At 46.4% G+C, this 24,643-nt stretch overlaps 1 protein-coding gene across 2 annotated transcripts in view; it reads left to right on the top strand.

The window, feature by feature from the left end:
• ppcdc (phosphopantothenoylcysteine decarboxylase) overlaps positions 1 to 24,643 on the top strand; it is a 31,854-nt gene that overhangs the window by 2,422 nt on the left and 4,789 nt on the right. For both annotated transcript variants that reach the window (XM_071404453.1, XM_071404454.1), the window contains exons 2-3: positions 853 to 948; positions 12,660 to 12,788. In XM_071404453.1, coding sequence (XP_071260554.1) covers positions 853 to 948; positions 12,660 to 12,788 — 225 coding nt within the window. The remainder of the gene's footprint in view (positions 1 to 852; positions 949 to 12,659; positions 12,789 to 24,643) is intronic.

Genomic DNA, 24,643 nt, shown 5'->3' with positions numbered 1-24,643 from the left:
CAGTCGTGTGGTCAGGTGACACAAAGAGGAACTTAGGAAAATTACAATTGGCTCAGAACAGGACAACACGGCTGGCCCTTAAATATACACAGAGAGATAATGTTAATAATATGCATGTCAATCTCTCCTGGCTGAAAGTGGAGGAGAGATTGACTTCATCACTACTTGTATTTGTGAGAGGTATTGACATGTTGAATGCACCGAGCTGTCTGTCTAAACTAGCAGCACACAGCTCAGACACCCATGCATTCCCTACAAGACATGCCACCAGAGGTCTCTTCACAGTCCCCAAGTCCAGAACAGACTATGGGAGGCTCACAGTACTACATAGAGCCATGACTACATGGAACTCTATTCCACATCAAGTAACTGATGCAATCAGTAGAATCAGATTTAAAAAACAGATAAAAATACACCTTTTGGAACAGCGGGGACTGTGAAGAGACACACACAGGTACAGACACACACATACACACTCTACACACACGTGGGTGTTGTATTGTAGATATGTGGTAGTAGTGGTCTGAGGTAACACACTTAATGTATTGTAGATATGTGGTAGTAGAGTAGTGGTCTGAGGTAACACACTTAATGTATTGTAGATATGTGGTAGTAGTGGTCTGAGGTAACACACTTAATGTATTGTAGATATGTGGTAGTAGTGGTCTGAGGTAACACACTTAATGTATTGTAGATATGTGGTAGTAGAGTAGTGGTCTGAGGTAACACACTTAATGTATTGTAGATATGTGGTAGTAGATATGTGGTTGATCCTAGGGGAGAGGTGTTAGGGGTTAAAGGTTGGTTTGTGTTTCAAGGTTGGAATAACACCCTTATTGTGCCCGTTTGCAGGTGGATGTGCGTGTCGTCACTACAGAACACGCCAAGCACTTCTACGACCCAGCCGAGGTGGCTGTCAGAGTCTACAGCGACGCAAATGAGTGGGAGGTTAGTTATCAAACACAGGTCCTGTCGAGATAAGATAGAGCTTAGGTCAAATTGACATACAACGTTTTTTGTTGTTGTTGCATTTTAGCCTATCCTAACCCTTTTCCTAACCTTATCCTAATTCTGCTAACCTGCTGCGTAAATTCTCCTAACCTGCTATGAAAAGTCCATTCTGACATAAACAGTATACCATCTAGTGAAAACCTCATACACAGGGTTTATTCGTGTAGAGTTATAATTGACTTGTAGTTGACTGGCCGGCAGGTAGCCTAGGGGTTATTGGGGCAGGTAGCCTAGCGGTTAAAGCGTTAACCGAAAGGTCGCTGGTTCGAATACCTTAACCGAGAAGGGGAAAAATATGTCGATGTGCCCTTGAGCAAGGCACTCAATCCAAATTGCTCTAGTTGCGACGTACTACTATGGCTGACCCTGTAAAACAACACATGCACCTATACGGTGACAATAAAATATATATATACTGTATTCTTTACTGGTCTTATATTTCCAAATCTAATTGCGGTAAAAACACAGTTTGGAAATCAAAGAGAAGACGAATATGTCTGTAGTTAGGCTACCAAAATAATTTCTCAACGTGTTCGGTAAATGTTGACTGGACTCTATTGGACCCCTGTGGGGTTGGCAGGTAGGAATCTGGGGTTGGCAGGTAGGAATCTGGGGTTGGCAGGTAGGAATCTGGGGTTGGCAGGTAGGAATCTGGGGTTGGCAGGTAGGAATCTGGGGTTGGCAGGTAGGAATCTGGGGTTGGCAGGTAGGAATCTGGGGTTGGCAGGTAGGAATCTGGGGTTGGCAGGTAGGAATCTGGGGTTGGCAGGTAGGAATCTGGGGTTGGCAGGTAGGAATCTGGGGTTGGCAGGTAGGAATCTGGGGTTGGCAGGTAGGAATCTGGGGTTGGCAGGTAGGAATCTGGGGTTGGCAGGTAGGAATCTGGGGTTGGCAGGTAGGAATCTGGGGTTGGCAGGTAGGAATCTGGGGTTGGCAGGTAGGAATCTGGGGTTGGCAGGTAGGAATCTGGGGTTGGCAGGTAGGAATCTGGGGTTGGCAGGTAGGAATCTGGGGTTGGCAGGTAGGAATCTGGGGTTGGCAGGTAGGAATCTGGGGTTGGCAGGTAGGAATCTGGGGTTGGCAGGTAGGAATCTGGGGTTGGCAGGTAGGAATCTGGGGTTGGCAGGTAGGAATCTGGGGTTGGCAGGTAGGAATCTGGGGTTGACAGGTAGGAATCTGGGGTTGTTAGGTAGGAATCTGGGGTTTAGCAGGTAGAACTCAGTGGGGTCGGCAGGTAGGACTCAGTGGGGTCGGCAGGTAGGACTCAGTGGGGTCGGCAGGTAGGACTCAGTGGGGTCGGCAGGTAGAACTCAGTGGGGTCGGCAGGTAGAACTCAGTGGGGTCGGCAGGTAGGACTCAGTGGGGTCGGCAGGTAGGACTCAGTGGGGTCGGCAGGTAGAACTCAGTGGGGTTGGTCTTTACCCAGGCCTACATTTCTTAGGGGATATCTATACCTAAACCTACATGACTCACTAGGCTAATCCTAAAATAATCCTGGAGCAAAGCCAGTGACTTTGAAAACCGTTGGTCTGCATTGTGCTCACAGAGTCTAGGGATTATATTGGCACCTGCAGAAGTATTGAAACAAAACCACAGCTAGCTATAGCCCGGCTGACGCGACTCACGTGGAACACAGCGAGGGAGAGCTGTGAAGACTTCGAGGGAGGTGACAGACAAAACTAGCAACCCCTCGACTGAAGATTGTATACATAGTTATATTAATCCTCAGTGACCACTCGCTGTGTTAGACAGCTACTAAATTCCGTGTTAGATTCTCACCGTGTGAGTTAGCCTCCAACGCTAATTAGCCACACAGTATGGGTTAGCCCGCTAACTTCCTGTCCTGCGATCAATATAGCTGGATGAATGGCGATATGGCCTAAATTAGCATCTAAATTCTTTTCACATTTATGATTCACGATAATATGGTGTCTCTGTTTTTTATTTTATTTTTATGTTTCCTTTAAATTGCACAATAACTTTTATTTAAAGGTCAAATACACTGCATTTCAAACAGTTGAATAGTTATGAACACACCCTACTGTTTGAAAAGCATGTTAGCCTGTCCACTTGAGATCACGTGGCATACCTTTATCTCACAGAATAAAATGGGCATTGCTGGGTAAAAGGGAACTTATCCTCTATTCGAGTGAAATTGTGTTTTAAATCAAATCAAATGTTATTGGTCACATACACATGGTTAGCAGATGTTAATGCGAGTGTAGCGAAATGCTTGTGCTTCTAGTTCCGACAATGCAGTAATAACCAACGAGTAATCTAACCTAACAATTTCACAACAACTACCTTATACACACAAGTGTAAAGGGATAAAGAATATGTACATAAAGATATATGAATGAGTGATGGTACAGAACGGCATAGGCAAGATGCAGTAGATGGTATAGAGTACAGTATATACAGTGGGGCAAAAAAGTATTTAGTCAGCCACCAATTGTGCAAGTTCTCCCACTTCAAAAGATGAGAGAGGCCTGTAATTTTCATCATATGTACACTTCAACTATGACAGACAAAATGAGAAAAAAAAATCCAGAAAATCACATTGTAGGATTTTTAATGAATTTATTTGCAAATTATGGTGGAAAATAAGTATTTGGTCACCTACAAACAAGCAAGATTTCTGTCTCTCACAGACCTGTAACTTCTTCTTTAAGAGGCTCCTCTGTCCTCCACTCGTTACCTGTATTAATGGCACCTGTTTGAACTTGTTATCAGTATAAAAGACACCTGTCCACAACCTCAAACAGTCACACTCCAAACTCCACTATGGCCAAGACCAAAGAGCTGTCAAAGGACACCAGAAACAAAATTGTAGACCTGCACCAGGCTGGGAAGACTGAATCTGCAATAGGTAAGCAGCTTGGTTTGAAGAAATCAACTGTGGGAGCAATTATTAGGAAATGGAAGACATACAAGACCACTGATAATTTCCCTCGATCTGGGGCTCCACGCAAGATCTCACCCCGTGGGGTCAAAATGATCACAAGAACGGTGAGCAAAAATCCCAGAACCACACGGGGGGACCTAGTGAATGACCTGCAGAGAGCTGGGACCAAAGTAACAAAGCCTACCATCAGTAACACACTACGCCGCCAGGGACTCAAATCCTGCAGTGCCAGACGTGTCCCCCTGCTTAAGCCAGTACATGTCCAGGCCCGTCCGAAGTTTGCTAGAGAGCATTTGGATGATCCAGAAGAAGATTGGGAGAATGTCATATGGTCAGATGAAACCAAAATAGAACTTTTTGGTAAAAACTCAACTCGTTGTGTTTAGAGGACAAAGAATGCTGAGTCGCATCCAAAGAACACCATACCTACTGTGAAGCATGGGGGTGGAAACATCATGCTTTGGGGCTGTTTTTCTGCAAAGGGACCAGGACGACTGATCCGTGTAAAGGAAAGAATGAATAGGGCCATGTATCGTGAGATTTTGAGTGAAAACCTCCTTCCATCAGCAAGGGCATTGAAGATGAAACGTGGCTGGGTCTTTCAGCATGACAATGATCCCAAACACACCGCCCGGGCAACGAAAGAGTGGCTTCGTAAGAAGCATTTCAAGGTCCTGGAGTGGCCTAGCCAGTCTCCAGATCTCAACCCCATAGAAAATCTTTGGAGGGAGTTGAAAGTCCGTGTTGCCCAGCAACAGCCCCCAAACATCACTGCTCTAGAGGAGATCTGCATGGAGGAATGGGCAAAAATACCAGCAACAGTGTGTGAAAACCTTGTGAAGACTTACAGAAAACGTTTGACCTCTGTCATTGCCAACAAAGGGTATATAACAAAGTATTGAGATAAACTTTTTTTATTGACCAAATACTTATTTTCCACCATAATTTGCAAATAAATTCATTAAAAATCCTACAATGTGATTTTCTGGATTTTTTTTTCTCATTTTGTCTGTCATAGTTGATATGTACCTATGATGAAAATTACAGGCCTCTCTCATCTTTTTTAGTGGGAGAACTTGCACAATTGGTGGCTGACTAAATACTTTTTTGCCCCACTGTATATATATGAGAGGAGTAATGTATGGTATGTAAACATTATATTAAGTGGCATTGTTTAAAGTGGCTAGTGATACATTTTTTACATACATTTTCCATTATTAAAGTGGCTGGAGTTGAGTGTCCATGTGACCGATTCGGTTGGACCAAACCTAAAATACAAATAACGAGTTGAAAGCGCTTGTCAGAGAGAAAGATGTGATTTCTCAGCATTGTTAGCGTGAGGGACAGGGGCTTGGTGTGTGTAAAACATAAGAGGGAGAGGCGAAGCGAGAAGTTTAACTCTCGCTAAAAATCTGTCCAAAAGAAGCCCAATGCGTTGCTATGTGTTTATTTTGGACCTTAAGAGCCAATTTATTGTTGATCCGAAAATGTTGTCGGATATGGATGATGTGACACAATTATCGGCGCCCCCGGATGTACGCAGAGGACAAATTGAACTCGCTGTGCGCCTCTCAAATGTTGTAACAATGCGGAAGGCTCTATATAGTTCCGCATTGACATGATTGGTTGACTGTAGGTGAGGGGGCGGGAGGTTCTAAATAAACACAAACTCACTTCCTTGACAACTTCCTTGACAACAGCTCTGCACTGCTCAGCGTAGTGCAAGAAGTATGAAGAGGCCATATCACACCGTAAAATGCTGCACGGCCAATGCAGACGTCGGATTGACTTTAAACTTGTCGTCTCCCCGCCTCTGGGACAACGACTCCCATTGTTAAGGCAGAGACGTGCATGTCTTCATTATATACCGATCTCTGGTGGAAATGGGGAGGTGCACACAGCGCAGAGGAGTGAAGGAGACCAACAAATACAGGCATTTGGAACTTCGGGCGAAAACATACATTTAAATGTAATGAAATGAATTCAATATGAAGGCCCAGTCCGGCGGTGATGCTAACGCTATAACTTCCGGCGCCGAAAAGAGATGGCCGCCTCGCTTCGCGTTCCTTGGAAAATATGCAGTATTTTGTTTTTTTATGTGTTATTTCTTACATCGGTACCCCAGGTAATCTTAGGTTTCATTACATACAGTCGGGAGGAACTACTGAATATACGATTAACGTCAACTCATCATCGTTCCTACCAGGAATATGACTTTCCCGAAACGGATCCAGTGTTTTGCCTTCCACCCAATACAATGGATCTGATCCCAGCCGGCGACCCTGTGCGACGCCGAAAAAGGGGCAAACGAGGCGGTCTCGTGGTCAGGCTTCGGAGACGGGCACATCGCGCTCCACTCCCTAGCATACTACTCGCCAATGTCCAGTCTCTTGACAATAAGGTTGATGAAATCCGAGCACGGGTAGCATTCCAGAGAGACATCAGGGATTGCAACGTGCTCTGCTTCACGGAAACATGGCTAACTCAAGGGACGCTAACGGAGTCGGTGCAGCCAGCTGGTTTCTTCATGCATCGCGCCGACAGAAACAAACATCTTTCCGGTAAGAAGAGGGGCGGGGGGGTATGCCTTATGATTAACGAGAAGTGGTGTGATCATCATAACAACACACAGGAACTCAAGTCATTCTGTTCACCTGATCTAGAACTCCTCACAATCAAATGTCGACCGCATTATCTACCAAGGGAATTCTCTTCAATCATAATCACAGCCGTATATATTCCCCCCCAAGCAGACACATCGATGGCCCTGAACGAACTTCATCTGACTCTTTGTAAACTGGAAACCACACACCCTGAGGCTGCATTCATCGTAGCTGGGGATTTTAACAAGGCTAATCTAAAAACAAAACTCCCTAAATTCTATCAGCATATCGATTGTGCTACCAGGGCTGGGAAAACCCTAGATCATTGTTATACTAATTTCCGCTACGCATATAAGGCCCTCCCCCGCCCCCCTTTCGGAAAAGCTGACCACGACTCCATTTTGTTGATTCCAGCCTACAAACAGAAACTCAAACAACAAGCTCCCGCGCTCAGGTCTGTTCAACGCTGGTCCGACCAATCTGAATCCACGCTTCAAGACTGCTTCGATCACGCGGATTGGAATATGTTCCGCATCGCGTCCAACAACAATATTGACGAATATGCTGATTCGGTGAGCGAGTTCATTAGGAAGTGCATTGACGATGTCGTACCCACAGCAATGATTAAAACATTCCCAAACCAGAAACCGTGGATTGACGGCAGCATTCGCGTGAAACTGAAAGCGCGAACCACTGCTTTTAACCAGGGCAAGGTGACCGGAAGCATGACCGAATACAAACAGTGTAGCTATTCTCTCCGCAAGGCAATCAAACAGGCTAAGTCCCAGTACAGAGACAAAATCGAGTCGCAATTCAACAGCTCAGACACAAGAGGTATGTGGCAGGGTCTACAGTCAATCACGGATTACAAAAAGAAAACCAGCCCCGTCGCGGACCAGGATGTCTTGCTCCCAGACAGGCTAAACAACTTTTTTGCCCGCTTTGAGGACAATACAGTGCCACTGACACGGCCCCCTACCAAAACCTGCGGGCTCTCCTTCACTGCAGCCGAGGTGAGTAAAACATTTAAACGTGTGAACCCTCGCAGGGCTGCAGGCCCAGACGGCATTCCCAGCCGCGTCCTCAGAGCATGCGCAGACCAGCTGGCTGGTGTGTTTACGGACATATTCAATCAATCCTTATCCCAGTCTGCTGTTCCCACATGCTTCAAGAGGGCCACCATTGTTCCTGTTCCCAAGAAAGCTAAGGTAACTGAGCTAAACGACTACCGCCCCGTAGCACTCACTTCCGTCATCATGAAGTGCTTTGAGAGACTAGTCAAGGACCATATCACCTCCACCCTACCGGACACCCTAGACCCACTCCAATTTGCTTACCGACACAATAGGTCCACAGACGACGCAATCGCAACCACACTGCACACTGCCCTAACCCATCTGGACAAGAGGAATACCCATGTGAGAATGCTGTTCATCGATTACAGCTCAGCATTTAACACCATAGTACCCTCCAAACTCGTCATCAAGCTCGAGACCCTGGGTCTCGACCCCGCCCTGTGCAACTGGGTCCTGGACTTCCTGACGGGCCGCCCCCAGGTGGTGAGGGTAGGTAACAACATCTCCACCCCGCTGATCCTCAACACTGGGGCCCCACAAGGGTGCGTTCTGAGCCCTCTCCTGTACTCCCTGTTCACCCACGACTGCGTGGCCATGCACGCCTCCAACTCAATCATCAAGTTTGCGGATGACACTACAGTGGTAGGCTTGATTACCAACAACGACGAGACGGCCTACAGGGAGGAGGTGAGGGCCCTCGGAGTGTGGTGTCAGGAAAATAACCTCACACTCAACGTCAACAAAACAAAGGAGATGATTGTGGACTTCAGGAAACAGCAGAGGGAGCACCCCCCTATCCACATCGACGGGTCAGTAGTGGAGAAGGTGGAAAGTTTTAAGTTCCTCGGTGTACACATCACGGACAAACTGAATTGGTCCACCCACACAGACAGCGTTGTGAAGAAGGCGCAGCAGCGCCTCTTCAACCTCAGGAGGCTGAAGAAATTCGGCTTGTCACATAAAGCACTCACAAACTTCTACAGATGCACAATCGAGAGCATCCTGTCGGGCTGTATCACCGCCTGGTACGGCAACTGCTCCGCCCACAACCGTAAGGCTCTCCAGAGGGTAGTGAGGTCTGCAGAACGCATCACCAGGGGCAAACTACCTGCCCTCCAGGACACCTACACCACCCGATGTCACAGGAAGGCCATAAAGATCATCAAGGACAACAACCACCCAAGCCACTGCCTGTTCACCCCGCTATCATCCAGAAGGCGAGGTCAGTACAGGTGCATCAAAGCAGGGACCGAGAGACTGAAAAACAGCTTCTATCTCAAGGCCATCAGACTGTTAAACAGCCACCACTAACATTTAGCGGCCGCTGCCAACATACTGACTCAACTCCAGCCACTTTAAAAATGGGAATTGATGGAAATTATGTAAAAATGTACCACTAGCCACTTTAAACAATGCCACTTAATATAATGTTTACATACCCTACATTACTCATCTCATATGTATATACTGTACTCTATATCATCTACTGCATCTTGCCATCTTTATGTAATACATGTACCACTAGCCACTTTAAACTATGCCACTTTATGTTTACATACCCTACAGTACTCATCTCATATGTATATACCGTACTCTATACCATCTACTGCATCTGCCATGCCGTTCTGTACCACCACTCATTCATATATCTTTATGTACATATTCTTTATCCCTTTACACTTGTGTGTGTGTGTAAGGTAGTAGTTGTGGAATTGTTAGGTTAGATTACTTGTTGGTTATTACTGCATTGTCGGAACTAGAAGCACAAGCATTTCGCTACACTCGCATTAACATCTGCTAACCATGTGTATGTGACTAATAAAATTTGATTTGATTTGATTTGATTTGATTTATAACCCTCTGACTCTGAACAGGATATTATTAAGCAAACAGCATCAGCTTCTATTTGTGATTCAAACGTTCTTTTGGAAATTATCGGTCTGTATAAATCATAGACATAAGGCATGTCCCTATTTAATTCATAAAAAAATATATGTAACCTTTATTTAACTAGGCATGACAATGACGGCCTACCAAAAGGCAAAAGACCTCCTGTGGAGAAAGGGGCCTTGGATTAAAAATTACAAATAAATACAATATATATATATAGGACAAAACACACATCACAACAAGAGAGACAACATAACACTACGTAAAGAGATTGCCTTGGTGTTGTACACCAGTATCTGGAAAAATATATATACACTGAACAAAAATATAACTGCAACATGCAACAAATTTCAACGATTTTACTCAGGAAATCAGTCAAGTGAAATGAATTCATTAGGAACTAATCTTTGCATTAGGGAACACTACCATGTTTCACATAACTGGGTAGGATGTGCACTAGTATATTATATACAGTACCAGTCAAGACTCATTACAGGGTTTTTCTTTCTTTCTTTTTTACTATTTTCTACATTGTAGAATAATAGTGAAGACATCAAACGTACCAGTCAAGACACCTTGTAGAGTCCATGCCCCAAAGAATTCAGGCTGTTCTGAGGACAAAAGGGGGTTGGTTTGCAAATCAATATTAGGAAGGTGTTCCTAATGTTTGTGTACAGTATATTCATGCTACACACACATCACAACTGCTGCTTATCAGCAGTCTTATTATTATCTTATTATGATTGCTAAATACTGCTCAGTTTATACACGTCCCCTCATCTCCAATACACGTGTAAATATTGGACTATAAATTGTGTCTTCCTGTATTATATTGATGCAAAATGTATTTTCTACTGACATTTACTTTATCTTGGTATTATTATCTTTTATGTCTTATAGTTGTTGCATTGTCCAGAATGAACCTGCAATTTGGTTGGACGGTGTATACCATGTGTATCCTGTACATACAACTAATACAACTTGGAAAAACTCCTGATAAATAGGCAATCTAACAGTTGAGTCTGTCAGTGAACAGCACCTAAAACCTTTTTTGCAATATTTTATATATACAATCACTGGATAAACAGTGTTTTTGGAAAACAAGTGGCTGAAAAGAGAAGACTCTCTAATCTGTCTGACTAAGACTTGTCTCGTCATGTAAATTATGTTGCGTTACATGAAAGGTCTTTATAAAAGGACACATTCTTCTCGGACCCTAAGTATCCAGAAATTATCTTCACCATGTATGCAAATCCTAGAAGAGGCCTGTGGACCTAGATGTGATAATGTATCTGATAATGTCTTGATAGTGTTCCTATTGTCCCATAGCTGTGGACCTAAATGTGATAATGTCTTGATAGTGTTCCTATTGTCCCATAGCTGTGGAGCCAGATGTGATAATGTCTCTGATAATGTCTTGATAGTGTTCCTATTGTCCCATAGCTGTGGACCTAAATGTGATAATGTATTGATAGTGTTCCTATTGTCCCATAGCTGTGGACCTAAATGTGATAATGTCTTGATAGTGTTCCTATTGTCCCATAGCTGTGGACCCAGATGTGATAATGTCTCTGATAATGTCTTGATAGTGTTCCTATTGTCCCATAGCTGTGGAGCTAGATGTGATAATGTATCTGATAATGTCTTGATAGTGTTCCTATTGTCCCATAGCTGTGGAGCCAGATGTGATAATGTCTCTGATAATGTCTTGATAGTGTTCCTATTGTCCCATAGCTGTGGAGCTAGATGTGATAATGTCTCTGATAATGTCTTGATAGTGTTCCTATTGTCCCATAGCTGTGGAGCCAGATGTGATAATGTCTCTGATAATGTCTTGATAGTGTTCCTATTGTCCCATAGCTGTGGACCTAAATGTGATAATGTCTTGATAGTGTTCCTATTGTCCCATAGCTGTGGAGCTAGATGTGATAATGTCTCTGATAATGTCTTGATAGTGTTCCTATTGTCCCATAGCTGTGGAGCTAGATGTGATAATGTCTCTGATAATGTCTTGATAGTGTTCCTATTGTCCCATAGCTGTGGAGCCAGATGTGATAATGTCTCTGATAATGTCTTGATAGTGTTCCTATTGTCCCATAGCTGTGGAGCTAAATGTGATAATGTCTTGATAGTGTTCCTATTGTCCCATAGCTGTGGACCTAAATGTGATAATGTCTTGATAGTGTTCCTATTGTCCCATAGCTGTGGACCCAGATGTGATAATGTCTCTGATAATGTCTTGATAGTGTTCCTATTGTCCCATAGCTGTGGACCTAAATGTGATAATGTCTTGATAGTGTTCCTATTGTCCCATAGCTGTGGACCCAGATGTGATAATGTCTCTGATAATGTCTTGATAGTGTTCCTATTGTCCCATAGCTGTGGAGCTAGATGTGATAATGTATCTGATAATGTCTTGATAGTGTTCCTATTGTCCCATAGCTGTGGAGCCAGATGTGATAATGTCTCTGATAATGTCTTGATAGTGTTCCTATTGTCCCATAGCTGTGGAGCTAAATGTGATAATGTCTTGATAGTGTTCCTATTGTCCCATAGCTGTGGACCCAGATGTGATAATGTCTCTGATAATGTCTTGATAGTGTTCCTATTGTCCCATAGCTGTGGAGCTAGATGTGATAATGTATCTGATAATGTCTTGATAGTGTTCCTATTGTCCCATAGCTGTGGAGCCAGATGTGATAATGTCTCTGATAATGTCTTGATAGTGTTCCTATTGTCCCATAGCTGTGGAGCTAGATGTGATAATGTCTCTGATAATGTCTTGATAGTGTTCCTATTGTCCCATAGCTGTGGAGCCAGATGTGATAATGTCTCTGATAATGTCTTGATAGTGTTCCTATTGTCCCATAGCTGTGGAGCCAGATGTGATAATGTCTCTGATAATGTCTTGATAGTGTTCCTATTGTCCCATAGCTGTGGACCTAAATGTGATAATGTCTTGATAGTGTTCCTATTGTCCCATAGCTGTGGACCTAAATGTGATAATGTCTCTGATAATGTCTTGATAGTGTTCCTATTGTCCCATAGCTGTGGACCCAGATGTGATAATGTCTCTGATAATGTCTTGATAGTGTTCCTATTGTCCCATAGCTGTGGAGCCAGATGTGATAATGTCTCTGATAATGTCTTGATAGTGTTCCTATTGTCCCATAGCTGTGGAGCCAGCGTTCTGACCCTGTGCTGCACATAGAGCTGAGACGCTGGGCTGACCTCCTCGTTATAGCCCCTCTGGACGCTAACACACTGGGGAAGATCGCCAGCGGCATCTGTGACAACTTACTGGTGAGATCTTGTACTGGTAGACTGACATGGATCCTCCGTAGCTAGACAGACTGCCTGTCAACAGGACATGGATCCTCCGTAGCTAGACAGACTGCCTGTCAACAGGGCATGGAACCTCCGTAGCTAGACAGACTGCCTGTCAACAGGACATGGATCCTCCGTAGCTAGACAGACTGCCTGTCAACAGGGCATGGATCCTCCGTAGCTAGACAGACTGCCTGTCAACAGGACAGGGATCCTCCGTAGCTAGACAGACTGCCTGTCAACAGGACATGGATCCTCCGTAGCTAGACAGACTGCCTGTCAACAGGACATGGATCCTCCGTAGCTAGACAGACTGCCTATCAACAGGACATGGATCCTCCGTAGCTAGACAGACTGCCTGTCAACAGGACATGGATCCTCCGTAGCTAGACAGACTGCCTGTCAACAGGGCATGGATCCTCCGTAGCTAGACAGACTGCCTGTCAACAGGACAGGGATCCTCCGTAGCTAGACAGACTGCCTGTCAACAGGACATGGATCCTCCGTAGCTAGACAGACTGCCTGTCAACAGGACATGGATCCTCCGTAGCTAGACAGACTGCCTGTCAACAGGACATGGATCCTCCGTAGCTAGACAGACTGCCTGTCAACAGGACATGGATCCTCCGTAGCTAGACAGACTGCCTGTCAACAGGACATGGATCCTCCGTAGCTAGACAGACTGCCTGTCAACAGGACATGGATCCTCCGTAGCTAGACAGACTGCCTGTCAACAGGACATGGATCCTCCGTAGCTAGACAGACTGCCTGTCAACAGGACATGGATCCTCTGTAGCTAGACAGACTGCCTGTCAACAGGGCATGGATCCTCTGTAGCTAGACAGACTGCCTGTCAACAGGACATGGATCCTCTGTAGCTAGACAGACTGCCTGTCAACAGGACATGGATCCTCCGTAGCTAGACAGACTGCCTGTCAACAGGACAGGGATCCTCCGTAGCTAGACAGACTGCCTGTCAACAGGACATGGATCCTCCGTAGCTAGACAGACTGCCTGTCAACAGGACATGGATCCTCCGTAGCTAGACAGACTGCCTGTCAACAGGACAGGGATCCTCCGTAGCTAGACAGACTGCCTGTCAACAGGACATGGATCCTCCGTAGCTAGACAGACTGCCTGTCAACAGGACATGGATCCTCCGTAGCTAGACAGACTGCCTGTCAACAGGACATGGATCCTCCGTAGCTAGACAGACTGCCTGTCAACAGGACATGGATCCTCCGTAGCTAGACAGACTGCCTGTCAACAGGACATGGATCCTCCGTAGCTAGACAGACTGCCTGTCAACAGGACATGGATCCTCCGTAGCTAGACAGACTGCCTGTCAACAGGACATGGATCCTCCGTAGCTAGACAGACTGCCTGTCAACAGGACATGGATCCTCCGTAGCTAGACAGACTGCCTGTCAACAGGGCATGGATCCTCCGTAGCTAGACAGACTGCCTGTCAACAGGACATGGATCCTCTGTAGCTAGACAGACTGCCTGTCAACAGGGCATGGATCCTCTGTAGCTAGACAGACTGCCTGTCAACAGGACATGGATCCTCTGTAGCTAGACAGACTGCCTGTCAACAGGACATGGATCCTCCGTAGCTAGACAGACTGCCTGTCAACAGGGCATGGATCCTCCGTAGCTAGACAGACTGCCTGTCAACAGGACATGGATCCTCCGTAGCTAGACAGACTGCCTGTCAACAGGACATGGATCCTCCGTAGCTAGACAGACTGCCTGTCAACAGGACAGGGATCCTCCGTAGCTAGACAGACTGCCTGTCAACAGGACATGGATCCTCCGTAGCTAGACAGACTGCCTGTCAACAGGACATGGATCCTCCGTAGCTAGACAGACTGCCTGTCAACAGGACATGGATCCTCCGTAGCTAGACAGACTGCCTGTCAACAGGACATGGATCCTCCGTAGCTAGACAGACTGCCTGTCAACAGGACATGGATCCTCCGTAGCTAGACAGACTGCCTGTCAACAGGACATGGATCCTCTGTAGCTAGACAGACTGCCTGTCAACAGGACATGGATCCTCCGTAGCTAGACAGACTGCCTGTCAACAGGACATGGATCCTCCGTAGCTAGACAGACTGCCTGTCAACAGGACATGGATCCTCCGTAGCTAGACAGACTGCCTGTCAACAGGACAGGGATCCTCCGTAGCTAGACAGACTGCCTGTCAACAGGACATGGATCCTCCGTAGCTAGACAGACTGCCTGTCAACAGGACATGGATCCTCCGTAGCTAGACAGACTGCCTGTCAACAGGACATGGATCCTCCGTAGCTAGACAGACTGCCTGTCAACAGGACATGGATCCTCCGTAGCTAGACAGACTGCCTGTCAACAGGACATGGATCCTCCGTAGCTAGACAGACTGCCTGTCAACAGGACATGGATCCTCTGTAGCTAGACAGACTGCCTGTCAACAGGACATGGATCCTCCGTAGCTAGACAGACTGCCTGTCAACAGGACATGGATCCTCTGTAGCTAGACAGACTGCCTGTCAACAGGGCATGGATCCTCTGTAGCTAGACAGACTGCCTGTCAACAGGACATGGATCCTCCGTAGCTAGACAGACTGCCTGTCAACAGGACATGGATCCTCCGTAGCTAGACAGACTGCCTGTCAACAGGACATGGATCCTCCGTAGCTAGACAGACTGCCTGTCAACAGGACATGGATCCTCCGTAGCTAGACAGACTGCCTGTCAACAGGACATGGATCCTCCGTAGCTAGACAGACTGCCTGTCAACAGGACATGGATCCTCCGTAGCTAGACAGACTGCCTGTCAACAGGACATGGATCCTCTGTAGCTAGACAGACTGCCTGTCAACAGGGCATGGATCCTCTGTAGCTAGACAGACTGCCTGTCAACAGGACATGGATCCTCTGTAGCTAGACAGACTGCCTGTCAACAGGACATGGATCCTCCGTAGCTAGACAGACTGCCTGTCAACAGGACATGGATCCTCCGTAGCTAGACAGACTGCCTGTCAACAGGACATGGATCCTCCGTAGCTAGACAGACTGCCTGTCAACAGGACATGGATCCTCTGTAGCTAGACAGACTGCCTGTCAACAGGACATGGATCCTCCGTAGCTAGACAGACTGCCTGTCAACAGGACATGGATCCTCTGTAGCTAGACAGACTGCCTATCAACAGGACATGGATCCTCCGTAGCTAGACAGACTGCCTGTCAACAGGACATGGATCCTCTGTAGCTAGACAGACTGCCTGTCAACAGGGCATGGATCCTCTGTAGCTAGACAGACTGCCTGTCAACAGGACATGGATCCTCCGTAGCTAGACAGACTGCCTGTCAACAGGACATGGATCCTCCGTAGCTAGACAGACTGCCTGTCAACAGGACATGGATCCTCCGTAGCTAGACAGACTGCCTGTCAACAGGACATGGATCCTCCGTAGCTAGACAGACTGCCTGTCAACAGGACATGGATCCTCCGTAGCTAGACAGACTGCCTGTCAACAGGACATGGATCCTCCGTAGCTAGACAGACTGCCTGTCAACAGGACATGGATCCTCCGTAGCTAGACAGACTGCCTGTCAACAGGACATGGATCCTCCGTAGCTAGACAGACTGCCTGTCAACAGGACATGGATCCTCCGTAGCTAGACAGACTGCCTGTCAACAGGACATGGATCCTCCGTAGCTAGACAGACTGCCTGTCAACAGGACATGGATCCTCCGTAGCTAGACAGACTGCCTGTCAACAGGACATGGATCCTCCGTAGCTAGACAGACTGCCTGTCAACAGGACATGGATCCTCCGTAGCTAGACAGACTGCCTGTCAACAGGACATGTATCCTCCGTAGCTAGACAGACTGCCTGTCAACAGGACATGGATCCTCCGTAGCTAGACAGACTGCCTGTCAACCGGACATGGATCCTCCGTAGCTAGACAGACTGCCTGTCAACAGGACATGGATCCTCCGTAGCTAGACAGACTGCCTGTCAACAGGACATGGATCCTCCGTAGCTAGACAGACTGCCTGTCAACAGGACATGGATCCTCCGTAGCTAGACAGACTGCCTGTCAACAGGACATGGATCCTCCGTAGCTAGACAGACTGCCTGTCAACAGGACATGGATCCTCCGTAGCTAGACAGACTGCCTGTCAACAGGACATGGATCCTCCGTAGCTAGACAGACTGCCTGTCAACAGGACATGGATCCTCCGTAGCTAGACAGACTGCCTGTCAACAGGACATGGATCCTCCGTAGCTAGACAGACTGCCTGTCAACAGGACATGGATCCTCCGTAGCTAGACAGACTGCCTGTCAACAGGACATGGAACCTCCGTAGCTAGACAGACTGCCTGTCAACAGGACATGGATCCTCCGTAGCTAGACAGACTGCCTGTCAACAGGACATGGAACCTCCGTAGCTAGACAGACTGCCTGTCAACAGGACATGGAACCTCCGTAGCTAGACAGACTGCCTGTCAACAGGACATGGATCCTCCGTAGCTAGACAGACTGCCTGTCAACAGGACATGGATCCTCCGTAGCTAGACAGACTGCCTGTCAACAGGACATGGATCCTCCGTAGCTAGACAGACTGCCTGTCAACAGGACATGGATCCTCCGTAGCTAGACAGACTGCCTGTCAACAGGACATGGATCCTCCGTAGCTAGACAGACTGCCTGTCAACAGGACATGGATCCTCCGTAGCTAGACAGACTGCCTGTCAACAGGACATGGATCCTCCGTAGCTAGACAGACTGCCTGTCAACAGGACATGGATCCTCCGTAGCTAGACAGACTGCCTGTCAACAGGACATGGATCCTCCGTAGCTAGACAGACTGCCTGTCAACAGGACATGGATCCTCCGTAGCTAGACAGACTGCCTGTCAACAGGACATGGATCCTCCGTAGCTAGACAGACTGCCTGTCAACAGGGCATGGATCCTCCGTAGCTAGACAGACTGCCTGTCAACAGGACATGGATCCTCTGTAGCTAGACAGACTGCCTGTCAACAGGGCATGGATCCTCTGTAGCTAGACAGACTGCCTGTCAACAGGACATGGATCCTCTGTAGCTAGACAGACTGCCTGTCAACAGGACATGGATCCTCCGTAGCTAGACAGACTGCCTGTCAACAGGGCATGGATCCTCCGTAGCTAGACAGACTGCCTGTCAACAGGACATGGATCCTCCGTAGCTAGACAGACTGCCTGTCAACAGGACATGGATCCTCCGTAGCTAGACAGACTGCCTGTCAACAGGACATGGATCCTCCGTAGCTAGACAGACTGCCTGTCAACAGGACATGGATCCTCCGTAGCTAGACAGACTGCCTGTCAACAGGACATGGATCCTCTGTAGCTAGACAGACTGCCTGTCAACAGGACATGGATCCTCCGTAGCTAGACAGACTGCCTGTCAACAGGACATGGATCCTCTGTAGCTAGACAGACTGCCTGTCAACAGGGCATGGATCCTCTGTAGCTAGACAGACTGCCTGTCAACAGGACATGGATCCTCCGTAGCTAGACAGACTGCCTGTCAACAGGACATGGATCCTCCGTAGCTAGACAGACTGCCTGTCAACAGGACATGGATCCTCTGTAGCTAGACAGACTGCCTGTCAACAGGACATGGATCCTCCGTAGCTAGACAGACTGCCTGTCAACAGGACATGGATCCTCCGTAGCTAGACAGACTGCCTGTCAACAGGACATGGATCCTCCGTAGCTAGACAGACTGCCTGTCAACAGGACATGGATCCTCCGTAGCTAGACAGACTGCCTGTCAACAGGACATGGATCCTCCGTAGCTAGACAGACTGCCTGTCAACAGGACATGGATCCTCCGTAGCTAGACAGACTGCCTGTCAACAGGACATGGATCCTCCGTAGCTAGACAGACTGCCTGTCAACAGGACATGGATCCTCCGTAGCTAGACAGACTGCCTGTCAACAGGACATGGATCCTCCGTAGCTAGACAGACTGCCTGTCAACAGGACATGGATCCTCCGTAGCTAGACAGACTGCCTGTCAACAGGACATGGATCCTCCGTAGCTAGACAGACTGCCTGTCAACAGGACATGGATCCTCCGTAGCTAGACAGACTGCCTGTCAACAGGACATGGATCCTCCGTAGCTAGACAGACTGCCTGTCAACAGGACATGTATCCTCCGTAGCTAGACAGACTGCCTGTCAACAGGACATGGATCCTCCGTAGCTAGACAGACTGCCTGTCAACAGGACATGGATCCTCCGTAGCTAGACAGACTGCCTGTCAACAGGACATGGATCCTCCGTAGCTAGACAGACTGCCTGTCAACAGGACATGGATCCTCCGTAGCTAGACAGACTGCCTGTCAACAGGACATGGATCCTCCGTAGCTAGACAGACTGCCTGTCAACAGGACATGGATCCTCCGTAGCTAGACAGACTGCCTGTCAACAGGACATGGATCCTCCGTAGCTAGACAGACTGCCTGTCAACAGGACATGGATCCTCCGTAGCTAGACAGACTGCCTGTCAACAGGACATGGATCCTCCGTAGCTAGACAGACTGCCTGTCAACAGGACATGGATCCTCCGTAGCTAGACAGACTGCCTGTCAACAGGACATGGATCCTCCGTAGCTAGACAGACTGCCTGTCAACAGGACATGGAACCTCCGTAGCTAGACAGACTGCCTGTCAACAGGACATGGATCCTCCGTAGCTAGACAGACTGCCTGTCAACAGGACATGGAACCTCCGTAGCTAGACAGACTGCCTGTCAACAGGACATGGATCCTCCGTAGCTAGACAGACTGCCTGTCAACAGGACATGGATCCTCCGTAGCTAGACAGACTGCCTGTCAACAGGACATGGATCCTCCGTAGCTAGACAGACTGCCTGTCAACAGGACATGGATCCTCCGTAGCTAGACAGACTGCCTGTCAACAGGACATGGATCCTCCGTAGCTAGACAGACTGCCTATCAACAGGACATGGATCCTCCGTAGCTAGACAGACTGCCTGTCAACAGGACATGGATCCTCCGTAGCTAGACAGACTGCCTGTCAACAGGACATGGATCCTCCGTAGCTAGACAGACTGCCTGTCAACAGGACATGGATCCTCCGTAGCTAGACAGACTGCCTGTCAACAGGACATGGATCCTCCGTAACTAGACAGACTGCCTGTCAACAGGACATGGATCCTCCGTAGCTAGACAGACTGCCTGTCAACAGGACATGGATCCTCCGTAGCTAGACAGACTGCCTGTCAACAGGACATGGATCCTCCGTAGCTAGACAGACTGCCTGTCAACAGGACATGGATCCTCCGTAGCTAGACAGACTGCCTGTCAACAGGACATGGATCCTCCGTAGCTAGACAGACTGCCTGTCAACAGGGCATGGATCCTCCGTAGCTAGACAGACTGCCTGTCAACAGGACATGGATCCTCCGTAGCTAGACAGACTGCCTGTCAACAGGACATGGATCCTCCGTAGCTAGACAGACTGCCTGTCAACAGGACATGGATCCTCCGTAGCTAGACAGACTGCCTGTCAACAGGACATGGATCCTCCGTAGCTAGACAGACTGCCTGTCAACAGGACATGGATCCTCTGTAGCTAGACAGACTGCCTGTCAACAGGACATGGATCCTCTGTAGCTAGACAGACTGCCTGTCAACAGGACATGGATCCTCTGTAGCTAGACAGACTGCCTGTCAACAGGACATGGATCCTCCGTAGCTAGACAGACTGCCTGTCAACAGGACATGGATCCTCCGTAGCTAGACAGACTGCCTGTCAACAGGACATGGATCCTCCGTAGCTAGACAGACTGCCTATCAACAGGACATGGAACCTCCGTAGCTAGACAGACTGCCTATCAACAGGACATGGAACCTCCGTAGCTAGACAGACTGCCTATCAACAGGACATGGATCCTCCGTAGCTAGACAGACTGCCTGTCAACAGGACATGGATCCTCCGTAGCTAGACAGACTGCCTGTCAAAAGGACATGGAACCTCCGTAGCTAGACAGACTGCCTATCAACAGGACATGGATCCTCCGTAGCTAGACAGACTGCCTGTCAACAGGACATGGATCCTCCGTAGCTAGACAGACTGCCTGTCAACAGGACATGGATCCTCCGTAGCTAGACAGACTGCCTGTCAACAGGACATGGATCCTCCGTAGCTAGACAGACTGCCTGTCAACAGGACATGGATCCTCCGTAGCTAGACAGACTGCCTGTCAACAGGACATGGATCCTCCGTAGCTAGACAGACTGCCTGTCAACAGGACATGGATCCTCCGTAGCTAGACAGACTGCCTGTCAACAGGACATGGATCCTCCGTAGCTAGACAGACTGCCTGTCAACAGGACATGGATCCTCCGTAGCTAGACAGACTGCCTGTCAACAGGACATGGAACCTCCGTAGCTAGACAGACTGCCTGTCAACAGGACATGGATCCTCCGTAGCTAGACAGACTGCCTGTCAACAGGACATGGATCCTCCGTAGCTAGACAGACTGCCTGTCAACAGGACATGGATCCTCCGTAGCTAGACAGACTGCCTGTCAACAGGACATGGATCCTCCGTAGCTAGACAGACTGCCTGTCAACAGGACATGGATCCTCCGTAGCTAGACAGACTGCCTGTCAACAGGGCATGGCTGGGATGCTGCTACTCCAATGCGTTTTGAGGAGGCAAGGCGAGAGGACTTGAGGAATCAAGGAAATACGTGTGTGGTGCCTGGAACACCAGTCCTCCTCTACTGTTCTGTCATGCTATGAACACTACCATGAACACTACCATGAACACTACCATGAACACTACCCTGAACACTACTATACTCACTACCATGAACACTACCCTGAACACTACTATACTCACTACCATGAACACTACCATGAACACTACTATACTCACTACCATGAACACTACTATACTCACTACCATGAACACTACTATACTCACTACCATGAACACTACCATAAACACTACTATACTCACTACCATGAACACTACCATACTACTATACTCACTACCATGAACACTACTATACACACTACCATGAACACTACCATGAACACTACACTACTATACTCACTACCATGAACACTACTATACTCACTACCATGAACACTACCCTGAACACTACCATGAACACTACCATGAACACTACTATACACACTACCATGAACACTACTCTGAACACTACTATAAACACTACCATGAACACTACCATGAACACTACCATGAACACTACCATGAACACTACCACGAACACTACCATGAACACTACTATACACACTACCATGAACACTACTATACACACTACCATGAACACTACCCTGAACACTACCCTGAACACTACCATGAACACTACTATACACACTACCATACACACTACCCTGAACACTACCCTGAACACTACCATGAACACTACCATGAACACTACTATACACACTACCATGAACACTACTATAAACACTACCATGAACACTACCCTGAACACTACCATGAACACTACCATGAACACTACTATACACACTACCATGAACACTACTCTGAACACTACTATAAACACTACCATGAACACTACTATACACACTACCATGAACACTACTATACACACTACCATGAACACTACCCTGAATACTACCATGAACACTACTATAAGCACTACCATGAACACTACCATGAACACTACACTGAACACTACCATGAACACTACTATGACCATGAACACTACTATGAACACTACCCTGAACACTACCCTGAACACTACCATGAACACTACTATGACCATGAACACTACCATGAACACTACCATGACCACTACTATAAACACTACCATGAACACTACCATGAACACTACCATGAACACTACTATGACCATGAACACTACTATGAACACTACTATGACCATGAACACTACTATGTGGTGTCAACCCATTAGGCCACTCTACTATCATATACTATATTCTATTGTACTATACTTTATTCTACTGTACTCTATTCTACTGTACTTTATTCTACTGTACTATACTCTATTGTACTGTACTCTATTCTACTGTACTGTACTCTATTCTACTGTACTGTACTCTATTCTACTCTACTAGACTCTATTCTACTGTACTGTACTCTATTCTACTCTACTAGACTCTATTCTACTGTACTATACTCTATTCTACTCTACTAGACTCTATTCTACTGTACCGTACTCTATTCTACTCTACTAGACTCTATTCTACTCTACTAGACTCTATTCTACTCTACTAGACTCTATTCTACTGTACTGTACTCTATTCTACTCTACTAGACTCCATTCTACTGTACTATACTCTATTCTACTCTACTAGACTCTATTCTACTGTACTGTACTCTATTCTACTCTACTAGACTCTATTCTACTGTACTGTACTCTATTCTACTGTACTGTACTCTATTCTACTGTACTCTATTCTACTCTACTGTACTCTATTTTACTGTACTCTATTCTACTCTACTAGACTCTATTCTACTGTACTATATTCTATTCTACTCTACTAGACTCTATTCTACTGTACTGTACTCTATTCTACTCTACTAGACTCTATTCTACTCTACTATATTCTATTCTACTGTACTGTACTCTATTCTACTGCACTCTCAGACTCTATTCTACTTTACTGTACTCTATTCTACTGTACTCTCAGACTCTATTCTACTGTACTGTACTCTATTCTACTGTACTCTCAGACTCTATTCTATTGTACTCTTCTATTCTACTATTCTACTGTACTCTACTCTCATATGTTCTATTCTACTGTATTCTACTATACTCTATTCTACTGTACTATAATCTCATATACTCTATTCTACTCTACTAGACTCTATTCTACTGTACTCTCAGACTCCATTCTACTCTACTAGAATCTATTCTACTGTACTCTCAGACTCTATTCTACTCTACTAGACTCTATTCTACTGTACTCTCAGACTCTATTCTACTCTACTAGACTCTATTCTACTGTACTGTACTCTTCTATTCTACTCTCCTATACTCTATTCTACTGTACTGCACTCTATTCTACTGTACTCTCAGACTCTATTCTATTCTACTGTACTCTTCTATTCTACTATTCTACTGTACTCTACTCTCATATGTTCTATTCTACTGTATTCTACTATACTATACTCTATTCTACTGTACTATAATCTCATATACTCTATTCTACTGTACTAGACTATATTCTACTGTACTCTCAGACTATTATATTCTCCTATATGCTATTCTACTGCACTCTACTGTATTATATTCTACTTTACTATACTCTATTCTATTGTACTGCACTCTACTCTCATTTGTTCAATTCTATTCTACTGTCATCTACTATACTCTATTGTGCTGTACTCTATTGTGCTGTACTCTACTATACTCTATTCTACTGTATGATACTCTCATATACTCTATTCTTCTCTACTGTACTCTATTCTACTGTACTATACTCTGGTCCACTGTACTCTGCTATGCTCTATTATACTATACTCTATTGTCCTGTACTATACTCTATTGTGCTCTACAATACTCCATTGCACTGTGCTATACTGTATTCTATTCTACTGTACTGTTCTCTGCTGTACTATACGCTATTGAACTCTAGTATACTCTATTGCACTCTAATATACAATATGTTGGTCTACTGTACTATACTGTACTCTGCTATACTGTAATGTAGTCTACTATACTGTACTCTATTATACTGTACTCTACTATACTATATTCTACTGTACTCTACTATATTCTATGCTCATACTAT

This window comes from Salvelinus alpinus, chromosome 6, assembly GCF_045679555.1.
Source record: "Salvelinus alpinus chromosome 6, SLU_Salpinus.1, whole genome shotgun sequence".
NCBI lineage: Eukaryota > Metazoa > Chordata > Actinopteri > Salmoniformes > Salmonidae > Salvelinus > Salvelinus alpinus.
The sequence above is the reverse complement of the archived record's forward strand: the minus strand, read 5'-3'. Positions and strand labels throughout refer to the sequence as shown.